Raw genomic sequence first — 18,921 nt, forward strand, 5'->3', positions numbered from 1 at the left:
TGGAGGAGCTGTCCCCAACCTGCTGAGCAAGGCTCACACATGTCCTCGCTGCCCCCACAGCAGGCAGGAGCTGGCAGGCAGGGGAGCAGGCTGGGCAGGAGTGCACAAGCAGGGAATGGCTCCAGTGGGATTCCAGCTGTGCAGAGTCAGCAGCTCCCCGAGAAAGCTGCAGGGGATGCACTGAAACACCTGCCTGGCTTGCATGTGTCAGGAGACCCAGGTTAATTCCTGTGGGACAGCACTGCAGGGAGGTTTATGGTCCTCTCCCTCCAGAGAGGACACCTTTCCTGTAATCCTGGAGGTGCAGCTGTGCCACCTCTGCTGCCATGCAGCCTGGTCTATATGTTTAAGGAAGAAAATGATACTGCAAGTAACTACTGTGGCTTGTCAGTGACAATGTTCTGTGTGTGGCTCTGGTGGATTGTGTTGCTGGAGAGCAGATAGGACTGTTTAGCAACAGGAAAAACACCCAAGTCCAGGCAAAAGCTCATAAAATTGTCCTTGCTACCTCTCCCTACCTCTGTATGCTCAAAATTTACTGCCAAGGAAGGAGTAATCATTGACTGCCTATAAGGAAGAATCACATTGGCCTGTGAACATAATTGCTAATCCTATATGATATGAAAGCAAATCCTTGGCACAGGAAGCACCTGGAAGGCTCTGCAGTGTGGCTGTCCCATAGTTTTGGGGTGTCTCCAGGCACTTGTGCCTGCCCTCATGCTCTCCCAGGCTCCAGGGACTCCCCCTGATCTTGTCCCCAGCTCAGCCAGAATCTGTGTCACTGCCCTGGCTCTCTCCTGGCTGAAATGTAGCTGCCATGGGCAGGGTCGTTTTCCTATGAACCTGGGGGCCAGCATGGTCACTGCTCCCCAGGGAGCACAGCCGTTTTCTGGGATGCTCACCGGTTGTTGTTGCTCCCCAGGCAGGTGACCCTCCTTGTCATGGGGCTGGAAAATGCAGGGAAAAGCTCTGTCATCGTGGACATAGAGAGAGGTGAGGAGCAGCACAACCCCAGGGCCAGCCTCAGATGGAGGCAACAACTTCATGGTCCTTTGTAACCAAGTACCCCAGTCTTGAAGGACCAAGAGCCCTGAACTACATCCTCTGTTCTGGGCAAGTGTGCAGGACAGTGGCCTGGAAGTGTCCCAGGCAGCCCTGGAAGAGGGAGTGGGCATGTGGCTGGGGCAGAAGGGACACGGGGATGCTCCTGTGCCAGCTCTCTGCTCTCTCCCCGCACGCAGCGCTGGCCGGCGAGGTGCTGCCCGACGCGCAGCCTGGCCAGAGCCGCCTGCGGGTGGACAGGCTGGAGGTGACGCTGGTGGAGCTGCCCGGCGGTCAGCGCTCCCGCGGCGCCTGGCGCAGCCACTACGGCGGGGCGCACGGGCTGCTCTTCGTCCTGGACTCGGGTGACCTGGCGCGGATGGAGGAGGTGCGCAAGGTCCTGAGCCGCGTCCTGAGCCATCCCGACGTCTCCGGAAAGCCCGTCTTGCTGTAAGAGGGTCGATGGGATGCCCCCTGTGAGCCGGGGGGTGAGGGGCGGAGAGGGATCCTGTTGCCGGGCTGTGGGCTGCACGGAGGGGCTGCTGCGGGATGTGGTGCCCGGGGAGCTGTCGGGGGTGCTGGAATGTGAGGACCCCAGCGGTGCTTGGGCGATCGCAGCATCCCTGGAGAGGAGCTGTAGCGGGGCTCCGGTGCCGGCTGAGGGCTGGGGCAATGCTTCACCTAATCGCAGCCCAACGGGGAAAAAGCACCCAGCCTCCCCCGCCGTGGCACAGCGAGGCACCGGGCCGGGGTGACGGCGACGGCCGCTCTTCCCAGGCTGGCCAACAAGCAAGACGCGGCGGCCGCGCTGCTGCCCTGCGAGCTGATCGAGCGGCTGTGCCTGCAGCGGCTGGTCAACGAGAACCGCTCGCCCTGCCGCATCGTGAGTGCGGGGCTGGCTCTGCTCCTCGCTCCCCGCTCGAAATCCCCGCTCCTTGAGCTGATCCCCCTCTCTCCCGCCCGCAGGAGCCCTGTGTCGCTCCCTCCGGCCCGGCCCGCTCCACCCTGCAGGGGTTCCGCTGGCTCCTCCGCTCCGCCGCCGCTGTCGCCTCTGCCCCGCCGGCCGCCAGCCCGGGACCGCCCGCCCCGAGGGCCACCCGCGGCCGCAGGTGGGTAAGGGACTCCGTGGGTTAGTGTCCCCGTCCCGTCCTCCCCCTCTCAGCCCCGCTGTGCTCTCTCCCGCAGGGACCGGCAGCTCCCCGGGGAAGATGCTCGAGCTGCGGGGAAGAACGGGGAGCCGCGGGCAGTGCGCCCCGCCTGCCGCCCCCTGCCCCTGGTGAGACCCCCGGGACGGGACGGCGGGGAACAGGGGCTCTGCCGCCTGCCCCTCATCCCCCTCTCCTTGCCCAGGACGAGAACACTCAGGGCTCCAGGAGGAGGAAGAGGAAGGTGAAGGTGAAGGTGAAGAAGAAGGGCTTGGGGCAGCCAAGCGCAGCCGAAGAGCTGGAGGGGCAGGGAGTAGGAGGTGACAGCCGTGCAGCAGCTGCCGGGGGGCTGCTGCTCCCCAACAGGGTCGGGCAGGAGGAGCCCGTGCCCACCGGGATGGCCACCCCACACCCAGGTGAGAGGGGACTGGTGGGGGCTGCCAGCTCTGCCAGCTCCAGCATGTCAGGACCCCCAGAGCCACCCCACAGGGAGGTTACCAGGCTTGGCAACATGGCAAAATGCTGGACCACTGGTCACTGCCATCTCCATCAGCTTTGCTTGCAGATCAGCTGAGTGCAGAGCCAGATCACAGGAGCTGGAAGGGAAAGAGGAGAGACATCTGATCATCTCTGCAGGGGATGATGCACGGGAGCAATGGAGGAGTGCAAACCTGCCACCAGCAGCCATCTCAGCTGGTTTGGTGACAAAGGCATCCCTGCTCAGGTGTGGGGCCTGAAATTTTGTATTTCTCCATCCAGTACAGGGCACGAAAAAGAAAAAAAAGAAGAAAATCAAGAATAAAATCAAGTCACAGGAACCTGCTCTGGAGCAGCAGCATGAGGAGGTCTCAAGCACCTTCGGTTGGTATTTCTCAGGACAGATTTTGCTGAAAGCATCAGGGGTCTGGCCTGCTGGCAGCAGGGCATGAGCTGTGCAGGGACACTTGGCCATGAGGTGTTTGGTGTGGGGACATGGCCCCAGGCAAGTGCTGCTGCAGGGCAAGGAGGGGGCTGGTGTGGAGACAGATATTGCTACGAGGTGGGATGCAGGGAGGCCACACAAGTGCACTGTGCTGGAGCCTGGGCTGTCCTTGCAGCCCTCACTCAGCCCAGGTTGCCAGGCCCCTGGTCAGTGCCTGACTGCTTCCCTCTGTCCCAGATCTGTACCGCCGGGCCATGCTGGCTCTGAAGATGAGGCAGGAGCAGAGGAAGCAGCCATCCACCATCGCCCCCTGAGCAGGGAAGGCACAAAGCACGGCACGGGTGGCCCTGGACAGCCCAGCCTGCAGCGGCACTGTGACCCACGCTCATGCAGAGCTGCTGGGGTGCTTGTCCGGGGCTGGCAGACCTGGGAAATGGCTCCTGGGGCATGAACAGCATCATTGTCCCCTGCATGGCTTGAAAACCGGGGATCCACAGGGACGAGCCAGAAGTCCCTCTGTAAGATGCCTCTCTGGCAGCCAGGCTGCAAAGCCGTGTGAAAAGCAGCAGCTGCCCCTTGCCGCCCCCTGTTAGTATTCTGCGGAAGGCTCCGTCTAAACCCGGATTAGTCTGTGGAGGAGAGGAAGATCCGAGCAAACATCCCGGGGGAAAAGCCTGTCTCTTGAATTGACCTGTGCCCTGGGAAAGCTGTTTTCACCGGTCAGGGGCTGACCTGGCCCATCAATCACTCCCTGGCTTCTGCCTGGAACAGTCTCATTTCCTGCTGGTGGAGGTGGCAGGGCAGCCCCAGGTGGGCTGCAGAAGAGCTGTGCCCAAACTCTAGCCACATCTGGCAGGGCTGGCAGGACCCTCTTCTCACAGTGCAGGAGTGTGATGCCCGTGTTTGTGCATCCTGCAGCCTGTCAGTGAAAATTAAATTCAATGGCAGCTGGTGGTGGAGGCTGCTGGAAGTTCCTTCCCCAGGACTATTCCTCCTGATCCTGCCATCCTTCCAGGAGGGACACTGCAGCAGATGCAAAATCATCCCATGTCCCTGGCAGCCCTGCCCAGCTCTGGCAGGGTGCACGGGCCAGGAGACCAGCCCTCAGCCCTGGAAACACTTTACATGAAATCAGGAGTTGGGTGGTTTTCTCTTTACACCTGCAACAAACAGTGTTAGAACTTGAACTGTGCGTTAGTCACCTCTGTTCCCATGATTACTGATTAACAGGCACTGCCTTTGTGGTCCATGGGAAGGCAAATCACTAAAGCCCTTCCCTTGGCAGGACTCAGAATAAAAGAGAAACTGGCTGCTCTGTCTTCCCAGCCAGCCATAAAGGTCTAACTCTGCCTGATTCAACTGTTGGTGACTACAGGGATTATTTGTAAATAAATTGTAAATAACAACAGCAGCAGTAAACACTTCCCTGTAAATACAGCATGTTGAGTAACCCCTTGTCTCAGTGTGGTGGAGTTCCCTGCCATGTGGGTGCTGTGGGGCAGAGGGTGATGTGGGGATCTGGGCTGTGATGGAGCCTCTTCTCCTGGGATGGATGCCCCTGGGGTCGTGTCCAGGCTGCCAGCATGTCCCTTCTGCTGGGGTCACAGATCTCCCCAGGACCATGGGGACAGAAACACTGGGAGTTTATCCCCTCTAACAGCCATTTCTCACACAGCCACTGGGTTTGGGAGGACACCAAGCTGGGACCACAAATTGTCCCATGGGCTGCTCACTGCAGCTCCAGACTGGCGTGGGGAGCTGAGCTGGGCAGGTTTGGGAGCGTTGGGCACGGGGGGCTGCAGCCACCTCCCTCTGGAGCTCCTGCAGCTCCTTCCCATGGGCACTGACAGCACCGAGTGCCCCATGGGACACCCACAGCTGGAGGTTTCCAGTGACACAAGTCTAAAGGCAGAGCTGGCCCAGCTGGTGCTGCTGGGAAGCTTTCCTTGTGAGCCAGCTGGAAGAAACCAGTGACCTAACTCATTTCTCCTGGCATAGCTATCTCCAGCCTGGAGTGCAGACAGGCAGCTAAAATGTATTTCCAAATCAACTTCCCTTATCTTCATGTTTCCATGGGTGTAGAGAAGCTAATCCCTGGTACAACCAGGAGACAATCCTGGTCTGCACCAACAAGGAATACAACTTTGATTGTCTTTAGAAGGTGAGCAGCAACAACTCTGTGTTAAAAATGGTCCATCTGGAAACTTCTCAGAAATGAGACCTTGAGATCTATGTCATCAAAGATAAATCAAAATACATTAACTAATGGCTAATCTGTGCCACTGGACAATGGGCTGGGCTGCTCCTGCCACGTGTGAGAAGCAGTGGCTGTAGCAGGGGGTGCACACCTGGGGCAGGCAGGGTGGGCAGGGCCCTTGTCTCCATATTTCTCATCCTTTAATTTATCTCACCCCCCAATAGCTGAATCCCCAGCTAGGGCAGGAGGTGTCTGGGTGGCAGGATGCTGGTGGCACTGCCTGCTGCTGGGGGTGAGGTGCAGCCCTGCCCAGGCTGGTCCTGGCGTGTCCAACCTGCTGGTGCTGCACCGAGGCCAGGCATGGAGCCCAGCAGCAGTGTGTGTCAGAGCAGACATCCCCAAAAATGAGATGGTGGTGAGTGGTGTCCTCCCATGAGTTTTGTGTTTGTTGGAAAGTGCTGGAGCTCCAAATGTGCTGAGAAGCAGGAAGGAATGCCACAACAACTGCTCTGGAGAGACACATTTCCTATCTCTTGTGCATCACACCAACAGCATTTTCTACAGGGAGCCAGCTGGGTGACACAACCCTGCTTTGCATTTCAGCATTTTGATATTATCTAGCATATCCTTCTTTTCCGGTTTCCTGGGGAGCTGACTCGGGAGGGTCAGGGAATGCAAAGCATGGTGCCTGGTCCCACCTGCATTGCCATGGTGCCTCAGCCTGGGCTGGGGCTGCATTGTTGTAAACTGACATGAGTTCTGCATTTCTGCAGCCCCTGACGTCTGCCAGCATGGTCACCAGCAGCTCTGTCCACAGCCTGTGTCCTTCTGAGCCTGGAGGATGGAGAGATGGAGGGAGGGAGCCTGCACTAGGCTGAGCTGTGCAAAAGTTGATGAGTGTTTGTATGCTGCCAGGAAGAGATGAAGAGATGTTTCAGTGAGTCCCTGTGGGCATACACCTCCCACCTCCTCATACCAACGGTGCTTTGCACAATTGGATTCTTTCCTGATGCCTGTTATCACTATCAAAATTAAATGTGTGGGCTGAAAGCTGAAGAGTGAGACCACTGCTCTCTTGTGAAGAGCATTTCTTGGTCAGTGTTAAAAACACTGCCCAGTCCTGCTGTGCACAGAACACCAATGATCCTTCCAGGCAGCAGGAAGAGCTGGAGGAGAGCCTTAAGATGGGACCATGTGGTGAGGCTGTCTGTCCCTATAGTTCCACCCATGGCCCTGCTGGGCTTTCTCCCATGTCATTAAATTTTGCTTTCCACTCCTTTATTAACCCAAATTTATAGAAGAAGGAGCCAGAAAGTGGTTCTTGGGAATGGAATTTGAACACTGATTTGGGGCAGTAAAGGTAATTAATTGCAAGTGATGCAGGTTAAAGGGTGTTTTGCAAGGCAAACGGAATGTATCACACCCTGTGGGGTGCCTGCAGGTGACTCTCATTCCCCACCAACCCCTCTGTACATCACATCACCTGTTCTGGGGCATAGAAACAGCCAGGGAAAGGGTGGGGTTTTCCTTGGAGACAGTGAGGAGACAGTGAGTGAGTTTTCCTTGGGCTGGTGAGGGTCTTTCACATGAAGCTCTCCCTTCTCTGCTTTGGGCCAAAGGTATAAAAATTAATTAAAATAAATCTCTCGTCCCACCACAGCAGTGGCTGTGGGGGAAAGGTGTGCAGCCCCTTCTCCTCAGCTTTCCTCTCCCCAGGAGTCAGTGTTAAGGTGTGGGGCTCTTTCTCATGTTCCACTGTTTGTCTGAAAGCTGGTTATAGTATGTACATGCTTAAATAAACATGTGTGAGCAAGGTAAGGGGATTTCAAACCTTGGAATGGGTGTTAGGGCTGATAAAAGCCTGGGGTGGATGTTTTTTGATCTTGAGAAGCTGGTTGCTATGTACCCTTTCTCCTGCTTGCAGGTTCTACCCTCTGACTAACTTGGGTGGGCTGGGTGCCAGCATGCTCTTGTGGAAATTTCCTAGCTGAAAAAGCCAAGTGTTTGGAAGTATTTAAACTTTTTCCAGATGAGCACACCAGGGTACAGCTGATTTTCAAGAGATCATTCAAAATATTGCGATATATGCGATAGCAGGCAGATCACAACACTGAATAATGAGTAACCACACACAGGGTTTCTTTTGGGTGTTTTCTTGTCTGTTGTAGACCCTCTGTTGTGTTACATTAAAAATGAGCTCTGGAGTGTTTGCTGTCATGTATTCTGCAAAATTGTTAGGAAAAACAAGGCTGAATTCAGTGAGAGTAACTCCCTAGGCTTCTTGTGATTGTCATGGAAGAGGCTATCGAGACTTTGTAGGAAAAGAGAAGACGAAAAGGACTGGAAAATGAGAAACTGAAAACTTTCCCCTTCTAGGTTAAATGAGCCTGGTCAGAGATATTGTTGCTGGCAGAAGGAAGAAGGACATAATCAAATTTATATAGTAGATCTGTTTGTTTTGGGGCACCAGGAAACATGCTGGATTCTGAGGTATTTAGATTTGTCACATCATGTAGCAAATACTTTTGCTGGGTTTTCCCCTTTAAGAAAGAAAAAAAACTTTCTTTTTAAAAAGGAAAATGTTAACTCAAATTGGTCTTCTTTCTCTTTCATAAATTATCACTGTGTAAGTCATTGCATATTTGAATATGTTATTTCACACTATAAGAGGAAAGTGCCTCTTGAGAATGACTATCAGTGTATTAATTAGAAGGGCTTTTGCTACAGGATAACTCTAGATATGGGATCAAGAGCCAATTCATTAACCAAATTTTTTCATTTTAAATTCTTCTGCAGCAATCAGAGCTTGGGCCTTGTCTGTGAGAGAACTTTCACCTTCTTAAACTGCACTTACATTTCAGAGCAGCTGAGTTTAGCAAGCCTGTAGCCCACATACCAGACTTGGTGGCATAAATCTTGCTTGTACCCAAGCTCTCATCTGGTTAAACTTTACATCCCACCCTCCATGCATAGTGCTGCTGTAGGAGAGGTTTGGGGTGATTTTGTAGGGCTTTTCTAAGGGTTTTTTTTTGGCTAGGCTTGTGTTTATAGATTGCAGGTATAATTGCTGCAGAGGCCTGCAGCAACCAACATCTGAGCTCTGTGCCCTGTTCCAGCAAAGAAAGCTGCTGGTGGAGTGACAAACTGATTGAAAATGCACTTGAGGGGTGGAGAAAAGCGTGTGCAAGTCCCTTGTGGGGTGGACACTGCAGTGTGGATGTCACTGCTGAGTCAACTCCACAGTGCTCAGTGCTGGCTCTGAACTTGCCTCTTCCTTCCTTTTTCCAGGAAGGCTGGGGAAGGTCCAGAAGCTCCTTGGGAAGTCCCTGCTCTGGTTTCTGGCTTCCCAGAGGAAGTGATGAACCCAAAGGAGATGTTTTGGGCACAGGTGTGAGGCTGGGCTTAGGGAGCAGGTGCTGAGTGATGGAAATGATGAACCCAAAGGAGATGTTCTGGGCACAGGTACAAGGCTGGGCTTAGGGAAGAGGTGCTGAGTGATGTGCCCAGCTGGTGCTGGTCAGGCCCTGCTGCTCCAGGGAAATGGGATGTGCAGCTCCAAGGGATGTCTGGCTTCATGAACACCCTCTGCACCCAGTTCCTGCCTTCCCTCCCTCGTGGGTGTTTTGTAAGTGTGGTGCAATCCCTCCTCAGAACACCCACACACCTGAGCTCCTGCTGGCCACTCCCAGGGGAAACCTGGTTTTTCCAGGTAGATGGGCATGAGGGCAGGGTGAAATCTGCTTTGTGCCAGGCTGAGAGGCAATGAGCACTGCTCGGGGTGTCAGCAGCTAAAAGCAATAGGTAGGACGCCAGCAGGTACAGAATTTGGGTGGCTTTGGCTGCTTTCAGAAAGTGAGCTCCTGGTCCTGTGCCTGCTGGTTACCCTGTGCTGCCAGGGTGGATTTGAGAGTCTCAGATGTGCACAGACAAGGACACTCTCTCGGAATCTGCAGGTAAAAGTATTCTCATTTCTTATAAAACAATCTTTTCCAGCAAATCAGTTGAGAATCTGTCCCATTCAGGAGAAGTGAAGGGAAAAAATGGTGTTGTCAGCTTCTGCTTGGCATTGCCCCAGCGATCCTGGCACATGTTGATGTACCTGTGGATCAGGACAGAGCCCTGCCAGGCTCTTCAGAGTGCTGTGACTGTGCAGCCCTGAGCATGAACTCACTTTCCCAGATGGAGATGGCCCTGGTTGTCAGGGAGAAAGGATTGCCCCAGAAGGGGGTGGCAGTGGTGGCACTCAGCAGAGACTGCCTTCTCCTGATCCTCTTGCCCAGTGTGAGGAGCAGCAGGTCAATGGGCAGGTCATGCCCTGCAACAAGTTAGCTGCCAACCTACACAGTTGGATTAACAAGACCTACTTCAAGGTGTAGCAACGCTAAAGATAAACCTGTAGTACTGGCCAGGCAGTGGGATCGACCTTGATGAGAAGCAGTGCATCTCCACTGACTTCATATGACACTGGATATTGTAAAAATCCATAAAATATTTGGAAGACATGGAAAAACTGATGGCATGTTCTACAGACAGCTCTCCATCCTCCAACTGGCCACACGATGGCAGAAGAGGCAAAGAACACTGCAAAAAATAAATATTTAAAAAAAACCCAAACCAAAAGCAAAACCGCGATGAGGGTTAGTGTGTGTCCCAAGGTCAGAGGGGAACTTGGCTCCCACCTCCTGCTCTGGTACCTGCTGGGGACTGAGCTTCGGAAACCTCCATCGCCTTGAAGAGTAAAAACAGAGGTTTTCACAGGACGTGAAAGCTACCTTGTGGGAGGATTTAGTGGATTCACCAGAGCAGTGAGGTGTTCAGGCAACCCCTTGGGTCACTCTGTGCCCTGTTTGCAGTCTGCTGAGCGCTTGGCTGATGCACTGGATAACTCATTGTTGGTGCTAATTGAAGTGGTGAGATCCCAACCCAGATGTACGGTGCAAAATTCTGCCCTGGGAAGGGACCTGCCCCTCGTTGTCCCTTCCACGGCAGGGCATGTCTGGATGTGGGACAGAGACCCTGCCAGCTCTGCACACCTCTTGGCACTGCCTGTGCCTCGTGTTATCCACCCGTTTGTGGCTTTAAAAGGCTCATTAAAAACAGCTTTCCCCGGTACAGACCTGTGGACCGATACAATTGTTATTAAATCAGCAGTGGAACCGAGCAGGCTGTTCTAGGGTGTGAAAAAGCCCAGTCAGGGCTGTTTGCTTCCTCTCCACGGGGCTGGTTTCTGCTGAGGCAGGGGTTTCTCTGCCCCGAGGCCACTGTGTCAGCAGCAGAGGGGATGACAGCTGCCTTGATTTCTCCAGTGAAACCCTGCCTTCGGCTGCTCGGGGTTAAGTGAGGAGATGGGTGGGTTTGAACAATCTGGTTCACAGCAGGATGCCATGGTTCTGCTCTGGCTGTGTTTGAGAGATCAGACACTCACCTGTAGCTGATTTCCAGCCATCCTTGGACTTATTTCATCTGGGAGCTCCCTGGAAAGGAGGCTCTCTCTGATACCTCAGCCACAGCAACTGTTGGCAGTGCATTAAAGCCAATTATCTGATGTTTAATTCTGCAACACAGCCCAGCTCTTGATTTTTGCTTCTGATCTCAGCAAACTTGAAAAAAATCAAGACATCAGCATTTCGAGCTAAACTGGGTAGGGGCTGCAATTTGGATGGCACAGGAATTGTAAGGACAAGTGCAGCTGTATGGATTCTCTCTTCTGCTGGTGAGATCAGCTCTCCTTCTTATCAGTTACTGCAGGGGAAAGGTGAGGTACCTGTAGGAATACATTGAAGAGAAGAATGCAGGTATTTTTCCATGGGCCAGGTAAGCCAGATTGCCTTGGCCTTTGGAAACATGTAGGGGTCTAACCCCAAAGGCTTGTGGTTCACTGACCATGGCTGCTCTGTTCAGCACCTACCACAGAGCCCTGCAGCAGGAAAAATGTCTGAGAACAGCAGCTCACTCCTCTAGCCAACACAAACAGGCTAGAAGAACATCAGGAAAGTGCCCAAAAAGCAGTGCAAAGGCTGCAGGGTAGGGTTGGTCTAACTTTAGCTCAGTGTTGTTCTGTGGGGGAGGGAACTCTACAGCTAAACTGGTTAGGCATTCTATTAAGCTGTTTAACAATTACCATTCATTATTTTAAAATGCCTAGCATTGTTTTCTGGTTTCCTCTGTTGTGGTTAGGCCTTTGTGTGGAAAAGTAAGTAACAGCACAGCTGCAGAGGGAGCAGTGGAAAGGTTGCACTCAGGGTTCAGAGGAGTGCTGGCTGTGCCCCTGGGGATGCTGCTCAGCAGGGATGTGGGAACCTTCCCTGATCCACCTGCTGCTGCCCTGGGAGAACTGGGGTTAAAAAGCCCCCAGTGGACTCCAACACCTGACTTCTATTTTGGTGCTGGGGCAGGCATTCTGTGCAGTCTTAGGATATATCACGCTGTGTAAAACTGCCAGACAGTGGGTGCTTGTGTAGAGCAAATGTGACTGGGTTTAGCCTTAGCAAAATCAATATGATGCTATTCTTGCTTTAAAAATGAGAAGTGAAAAATCTCTGTGTGTTTTCCAGGTCTCTGGAAGCCAACCGTTGCTCTCTAGACCCAGTTGTGGTGCCACAAGGTGAGTTTTGTTCAGTTTCCAGGAAAAAGCTGACTTTAAAACAGGAGCAGTGCAAGCTGCTGAAATGGCAGTGGCTCCTGGGCACTGGGGTCAAGGACCTGTCTGTTCCTGGAGGTACTGGGAGAACTCCTTGCCCTGTGCTCTTGCAGAGGATATTGCTCCAGGAAAGGCTTTTTTACTACCAGGCAATAATGATGTTGAAAACATAACAAAACCACATAGATTTTGCTAGGTTACATCTTGTCTTTCTCAATTTTGGTGGTTTTACGTGGGAACAAATATTCCCATGCTCTGTGCCTGCTCAGCTAGGGAGAAGCTCCCTGGAGGAAGCATTTCAGGTGAGAGTTGCTTCCACTCAGAGAAGGGACAGGGAAGGGGATATGTGCTCAGCCTGTGTGCTGTGGGAAGGCTGGAGGCACTGGGCAGTGCTGGGCAGCTCTGGGCTGAGAGGCTGCAAAACTGCCCCAAGAACAGGCTGCACTGGCTGTCAGCTGGCTGAGCCACCCATGGCAGGAAGAGTTTGTAGTGCAGAAAAGCACCCAGAGACTCTAAACAGCTTCTGTGGTCAGTCATGACTTGGGGAAAATGCTCCAGGGTGTGTTTCTGCTTGGGCATGGTGACAGTGACTGTGCTTCTGCACCAGAGGAGTGGAGCACTGAGTGCCTGCAGTCCAGAGAGCCCAGCACGCCCTGGCTGCTTGGCCAGCAGGCTGAGGGAGATGGTTCTGCTCCTTATTCCACTCTCCAGATCCCCACCTGCCATGTGGACCTGCTGGAGCAAGTTCAGAGCAGACGATGGAGATGTTCTAAGGGCTGGAGCATCTCTGCTCTGGTGACAGCCAGGCTGAGAGCTGCGACTGTTCAGCTTGGGAAGCAGAAGGCTCTGAGGAGACCTTAGGGTTCCTTCCAGTGCCTAAAGTGGCTACAGGATTGCTGGAGAAGGACTTGAATGAGTGCATGTGTGATAAGACCAGGGGGAATGACCCCTTGGGCAGGTCACACAAGAGGTAGCCCTCCCTAAACTGAAAGAGGGCAGGATTGGATGAGATATTAGGAAGAAATTTTTCCCCTTGAGAGTGCTGCGGCTCTGGCACAGATTGTCCAGAAAAAGCAGATGCTCAAGGCCGGGTGGGATGTGGCTGCTGGAAGGAGTCGCTGCCCATGCCAGGGGTGGGAACGAGGATGTCTTTAAGGTCCCTTATGACCCAAACCATTCTATGCCAGCGACACGCACCGAGAAAAAATGGCACAGGGGGAGCAGCGTGGGTGGGTGGTCTAACAGGGCTCGGAGTGCCGCGGGGGGAGTGTCCCTAGTCCCCGCTCTGTCCATCCCCCGGTCCCGCTCTGTCCATCCCTCCTCTGTCCATCTCCGCTCTGTCCATCCCCGCTCTGTCCATCCCCGCTCTGTCCATCCCCGCTCTGTCCATCCCTCCTCTGTCCATCCCTCCTCTGTCCATCCCCGCTCTGTCCATCCCTCTGTCCGTTCCCCTGTCCACCCCCCGGTCCCCTCCGCACCCTCCGGCCTGCCAGGGCTCGCTGGCTCCCCCTGGCGGCGCTGCGCGGCGCGGCGCTGCAGCTCCCAGGCTGCTCCGGGGCGGCACCGCCTTCCCGGCGGGACAAAGCGGGGCCGGGCCGGGCCGGGCCGGGCGCGGGGCTGGCGGCATGGAGCGCTCCCGGCGCCGGGGCCCGCGGCCCGAGTAGCAGGCGAGCCGAGCCGCGCCGGGCCGGGCGATGCGGCGGTGAGCGCGGCGGGGCCGGGCGCCGCCGCGATGCTCCGCCGCAGCCTCAGCCGCCTGGTGAGTGCGGGGCCGGGGCGGCGGGCGGGGAAAAGTTGGCCGGTTTTATTTGATCGCCTCGGGTTGGGTTCGCTCTCCCGCGGGCCGGGCGGCTGCTGGGCGCGGGGTGCAGCCCCTCCCGGCGGGGCTCCGGCCCCTCGGCTCGACCCTGCGAGCCCGACAGAAGCTGCTTTGCTGCCGGAGCCCAAACCGTGCTTTTTCCCCCCAAACCGGGCGGAGGCATTTCCCGCTCTGGCAGCGCTCCCTGAGCCGCGTGGCTCTGCTGCCCCGGCGGGATGCAGGGCGCTGCCCCAAACCATCCCCAAATCATCCCCAAATCATCCCCATCCTTCCCGCTGCCACATCAACCGCTCGGACATCTCACCGTGAGCTCACTGCTTGGCCCCAGCTCTGTAATTACTCATTTTTTCCTTTTGCACAGCAAATGTGGCAAAACCAGTGCTTTCACATCATTTCGGGCGCCGCTGTTTATTCGGCAGTGTCACTGATTGCGCAGTGCGTAGTTAGCAAAGTTGCCGGAGTTGGGCGGCGGGCGGGCAGAGCTGTGTGCTGTTAGCTCAGCCGAGCCCTCGGCAGCTTCCCGGGCAGAGCTGTGTGTTGTTAGCTCAGCCGAGCCCTCGGCAGCTTCCCGGGCAGAGCTGTGTGTTGTTAGCTCAGCCGAGCCCTCCCAGGCAGCTCGGCTCACCTAGTGCCCATAATGCGCTCTCGTCAGGCCGAGCCGTGGGAGAAGATGCGCTCTCGTGTTTACTATGGGTTTGGAGGGAGCTGTTCGTGCCAGGTGTGCCAGGCTTGGAGCACGAGGGACTCTAAATCTGCTTGGTAGATCTGCGGGTAGCTTTACGGGGTAACGCCGTTAGTTTAGCCGTTTGTAGGCTGTGTTTGTGTTGCAGGCTCTGGGTTAGCCCTGTGGAGAACACACCTACTGCAAGCATTGTTTTGCAGCCCCGGGGACAGCTAGGTCAGACAGACAGACACTCAGTGCCCTGAGTTCCTGGCTTTGATGCCGTTTGAGTTTAGCTCTGCCCTGTGGTAAGTGCTTCCTACCCCTCCCTCGCAGGAGGTTTTGTGTCAGTTATGTCGGGAGGCGTTTGTGGTTTGAAGAATCTCCACCGAGTTCAGTTAAGAGCTTTCTTAGGTTGCTGCTTGCTGTGAGCAGGGAGCTCTGGATCCAGCACCCTGCTCACTGGTGAGGAACAGCCCCTGCCCTGCCCGGGGTCCCACACAGCCTCTGTGTCACCTCACAGTCCCTTGGTGTGGGGAGGGAGGTGCAGTGCTGCTGGGCTGTGATGTCCTTTGGGCTAGAGTAAAAAACCGTGCTGAGCACAGCCCAGGTGTTTCTAAAGGCTTTGTGCAGGGCTGAGCCGTTGCAGCTCCTGTTTGGAAGGGTAGAGGTGGTTTTGTGGCTCGAGGAACAGCTCTGTTCAGGAGCAGGACACAGTGCCAGGTCATCTGCAGTGGTGCTGGGGGCATTTAGACAGAGTTTCCACCTCCTGGTTTTGTAAGCGGCGCTTGAGCAGCAACGAGCTGTTTGTTATCTAGCTGGTGCAAGTGGCACAGGTCTCCCCATATCAGCCTTTGCCTGATAGAGCAGCTCCTGACACACTGCTGCAGCTCTGCCCTGTCCCCAGCCCTGCAGGGTGACACCATCGGCTTGGGTCAGTCCTCTCCTGCTCCGTGGGAGGAGAGGGCACCCCATGCCAATCTCCATGGAAGGAACTGTGCCCAAGCTGCTGTCTTGCCCTCAGTCCTGGATGGGAAGTGCTGGGCTTCAAGAGATGTTCATTTAATGGCAGTGGCATTGCAGAAATTCACTGCAGTTATTAAGGGCTGCAGATTTTCTGACATTTAAGATCCCATAGGGCTATTCAGACAAATGTTGTAACCTCTCCACTCACTGTGTGGTCTCTGCCAGAGGCTCATAAGTGCCAACAGATATTAAAAATCCTGTTTTCAACTGTATTTAACATCTTAGGTACAATAGATGTGACCTGCCCTACCAACGTGACTGTTTGTGGCTCTGTTTTTCCCTCCTATAAACTCTTATCCTGGATAGGGTATGAAATGGGATGGTAAAAAGAGCAAGAAGGGCAGAGTGGTGTATGTAGGTCTGCTTAGCTACCTGAGGTACAGACTGATGCTCTGCAGAAACAAATTGGATTCTGAACTTTGATTTGCACCACTGAAATAATTCCTGTCAAAGGAAGAGTGGGGTTGGGATCGCTGCAGGGAGGTGGGATTGAATTGCCATGGTTAATCCACTTTTAGGAGATATTGTCAACTTGAAATATAACTTTAATTCTTTTTTGGAAACAGATTCTAGCACTGGAGTCTTATTTTTAGTCTCATGCTGCTTGTACGGCTGTTGTGGGGAGGATGCAGGAGTGGAGTGGAGTGGGGCAGTGTGTTGGGGTCCAGGGCAGGGTTGGGGTCACTCTGCTGTGCTGGGCTCCTCACAGGACTGGGGTGAGCACTGTCCACTTCCAGACTCGCTGGGAAGTGCTGGTCCCTGTGTAGTGCATCAAAGACAATGTGCTTTTTTCGCTTATTTCTGTCCCTGGGTTCTTTGGAGGTGTGCAGCTGTACCCCGGGGCTGCAGCTCTGCACCACAGCTCTGCCACTGCTGCAGGGCCAGTGCTGACCGGGCTGGTGTGAGAAATAAGGGAGAAATGCAGAAAGAGAAGTTATTGATGTCCTCATCATTTCCAGTTTTCCTCCCAGCTTGGGAGGAAATCTCCTTTTATTTAGGGCCAGTCTGGGAGCGAGCCCTGGGAGCTGTCACCCTGCTCCTGGTACAGGGAGGCTGAGATGGTGGGTGAAGCACCCCAGGGTGCTCTCCCTCCTCTTGGGACGCCTGGTGCTGGCTGAGCCCTGGGTTGATGCTTGTCTATCATGGTGCTCCATCCTGGCTCTCCTGCCTCTGCAGTCAGTGCAGCTCCTTGCTCTGGTACTTTGGTATTTGCATTCAAAACCCAGGATAAGTAAGAAAACAACAAACAGTCTGTAACTGGGAGCAGAATTCTTCTCTTTGTTCAGTGTCCAACAGGACCTTAGTTGTTTTATTCCTGTTTAATTAAATACCTTGGGGCCTGATCCTCTTTGCAGCCCATGCCCTGGTAAATCCCTGGTGTTTAGTGAGTGCTGGGCTTGTCCTGAGCTGCTGGTTCTCAGCAATGTTTGCTTGGTGTTGGGGAGAGAAGGTGCCTCTTGGGTGGGCGTGCAGGGCTTGTCCTGGGCTGGAGCTGTGCCTCGGTGCCTTGGCCTGGTTGTAAGCTGCAGTGATGTTCTCCTCTCCTGGGCTCTGTGTCCCTCTCTCCTGGGCAGCTGCCAGCAGTGGGGTAACCCCGGGTTGGTTATGGGGCTGTGTGGGGCTGGTCCTGCCTGCAGCTCTGCAGGAAGAGCATCCAGACCCGTTCAGATGGTGGAAAATGGGAAATGGCCCAAAGGCACTTTTTAGGGGGAAGTGGATTCCCCACCAACACTGGGGAATAGGTGAGAAGGGGCAGGGGTGGTTGGAGAGCCCTGGGGTGCACTGGGCAGTGTGGGACTGACCTCTCTTGGCTGCCAGCCCCTGCCTGGCTCAGGGGGATGCTGGAGTAGGGCTTGTTGTGGAAGATGTCCAAGTCTGGGGTGAAGAATGCTGATTTGCACTCTCATCTTTAGGTTTTGCAGCAAATGTGTAATGAAGTCTATTTTTGGACACAGCACATCTGTGATTTTCTTTCACACTAGGGTTTTTTTTTTTTTTTTCCAGAGAGTGTGAACGAAACATTAGTGTGTGGCTGCAGTTGTTATTCTAATAATAAAGACGACTATAGGTAGGAGTTGGAAGCTGTAAGAATTGCCTTTTTCCCCCCCAGTCCAGCCATGTTAACACCTTGAGAGTGAGGCTGCATGTCAGGTGCTTTGTACCTGACTGCCAACTTCTGCAGAAAGTGTTCTGCTTTCATTAATGGGACAAAAGCCTGCAAGCAGCAAAGGTTGTGGCTGGGGTGTCTCTGTGACACCAGGTGGCAGTTCTGCTTGGAGAAATCCCACACTTCAAAAGAGTGTGGATTTTAATGAAGCCAATTGGATTTTTCATGGAAGTTGATGAAATTTTATTTTGTAAGATGTGCCTGATGTGATAACAGCATTCCATGTGCTCAGGGCCAGTTCCCCTATAGCAGCCACGTGGCAGCCCATGCTTGGCCACTGAGGGGTCAAGGGAGGCTCAAATGGGGAAGCTGGAGCTGTGAAAGACTTAGGGTTACAATCTCTTACTGATGTCCTTCCCTGGAAAATGGGGACATAGGAGTTTCTCAGATTCCTATAACCATTTCCTCTGTAACATCTCCTAACTGTAGCCTTATTCCCAGAAACAGCTCAACCATTTGTCTAGAAACAAATGAAAATAAAACCAAAAGCTTGGCCTGGGATAAACAGCTGCATGGAAGCATTCATGTGTGCAGTTCAAGTTTGGGGAAGTTGGAAATGGTAGTAGGGAGGGCTGGAAAGCACCGGTCAAACATTAATGGTAAGTGATGATTCCACTAAAACCTGTGGCATGCAGAAACTTCTGTGGAGAATAACGTGTGTCTTGGCTGTGTTTTCTTCTTCCCTCCGTACCACTTTTGTCCCCAGTTGATATTTTGCTAAGAGCAATGGTGATGGTCTGGGCTGTGTGGGAAAGGTTTGGAGCTGAGCTGACTGGAGCTGCAGCTAAAGACAGGGCAATTTGCTTTTAATAATGAAATTTGTAAAAGCAAACAGGGCATCTATTAATAACAAGATTTTCAGCCTTGCCTTTAGTTTCAGCCTGTTGCCTTTGGTTTATGCACTTCCTTTCTGATTAAAACTGCTGTTTTCTGGCTGTAACTGTCTCTAGTGGAGAGATTTATTTTTTTAAGCATTACTTAAAAGCAAGGCTGATGGAGACCATTCACAGTGTCTGTAATTCAGAAGAAACCTTCACACCCAGATTAGTTGTTGTCTGCCAGTGATCATGTTTTTAGCAATGCAGGTTTGGTCCCTGTGAGCATCTTCCTCCCATAGCACCATGCTTGCATCTCTCATCCCAGCTGTGTAATTCCTCACCTTGTGGGACTGTGTTCCCTTGGGAGGCTTAAACCCACTATCCCTGCTGAGAAAATACTGGTCTGGCCAAGTGGGGGAACATTTCTGTGGCCAAGATCAGAGCAGCTGGCATTGCAGGGGTAAGGGAGTCCCCGAGCTGCCTGG

At 53.8% G+C, this 18,921-nt stretch overlaps 2 protein-coding genes across 2 annotated transcripts in view; both read left to right on the forward strand.

Annotated features, from left to right (window-relative positions):
- The first annotated feature begins 813 nt into the window (after positions 1-813).
- ARL13A (ARF like GTPase 13A) lies at positions 814-4,558 on the forward strand. The gene is made up of 7 exons (XM_085060745.1): positions 814-1,491; positions 1,819-1,924; positions 2,008-2,150; positions 2,227-2,317; positions 2,392-2,602; positions 2,946-3,047; positions 3,346-4,558. Exons 1-7 carry the CDS (start codon positions 1,028-1,030, stop codon positions 3,420-3,422), a joined length of 1,194 nt encoding a protein of 397 aa, XP_084916871.1. The 5' UTR covers positions 814-1,027; the 3' UTR covers positions 3,423-4,558.
- An 8,963-nt stretch (positions 4,559-13,521) lies between these two features.
- ATP11C (ATPase phospholipid transporting 11C (ATP11C blood group)) overlaps positions 13,522-18,921 on the forward strand; it is a 52,729-nt gene continuing 47,329 nt past the window's right edge. Inside the window, exon 1 of the mRNA XM_085060750.1 lies at positions 13,522-13,704. Coding sequence (XP_084916876.1) covers positions 13,678-13,704 — 27 coding nt within the window. The 5' untranslated portion in view covers positions 13,522-13,677. The remainder of the gene's footprint in view (positions 13,705-18,921) is intronic.

The sequence above is a fragment of the Lichenostomus cassidix genome, chromosome 4A, assembly GCF_008360975.1.
Source record: "Lichenostomus cassidix isolate B80296 chromosome 4A, HeHo_3.0, whole genome shotgun sequence".
Lineage (NCBI taxonomy): Eukaryota > Metazoa > Chordata > Aves > Passeriformes > Meliphagidae > Lichenostomus > Lichenostomus cassidix.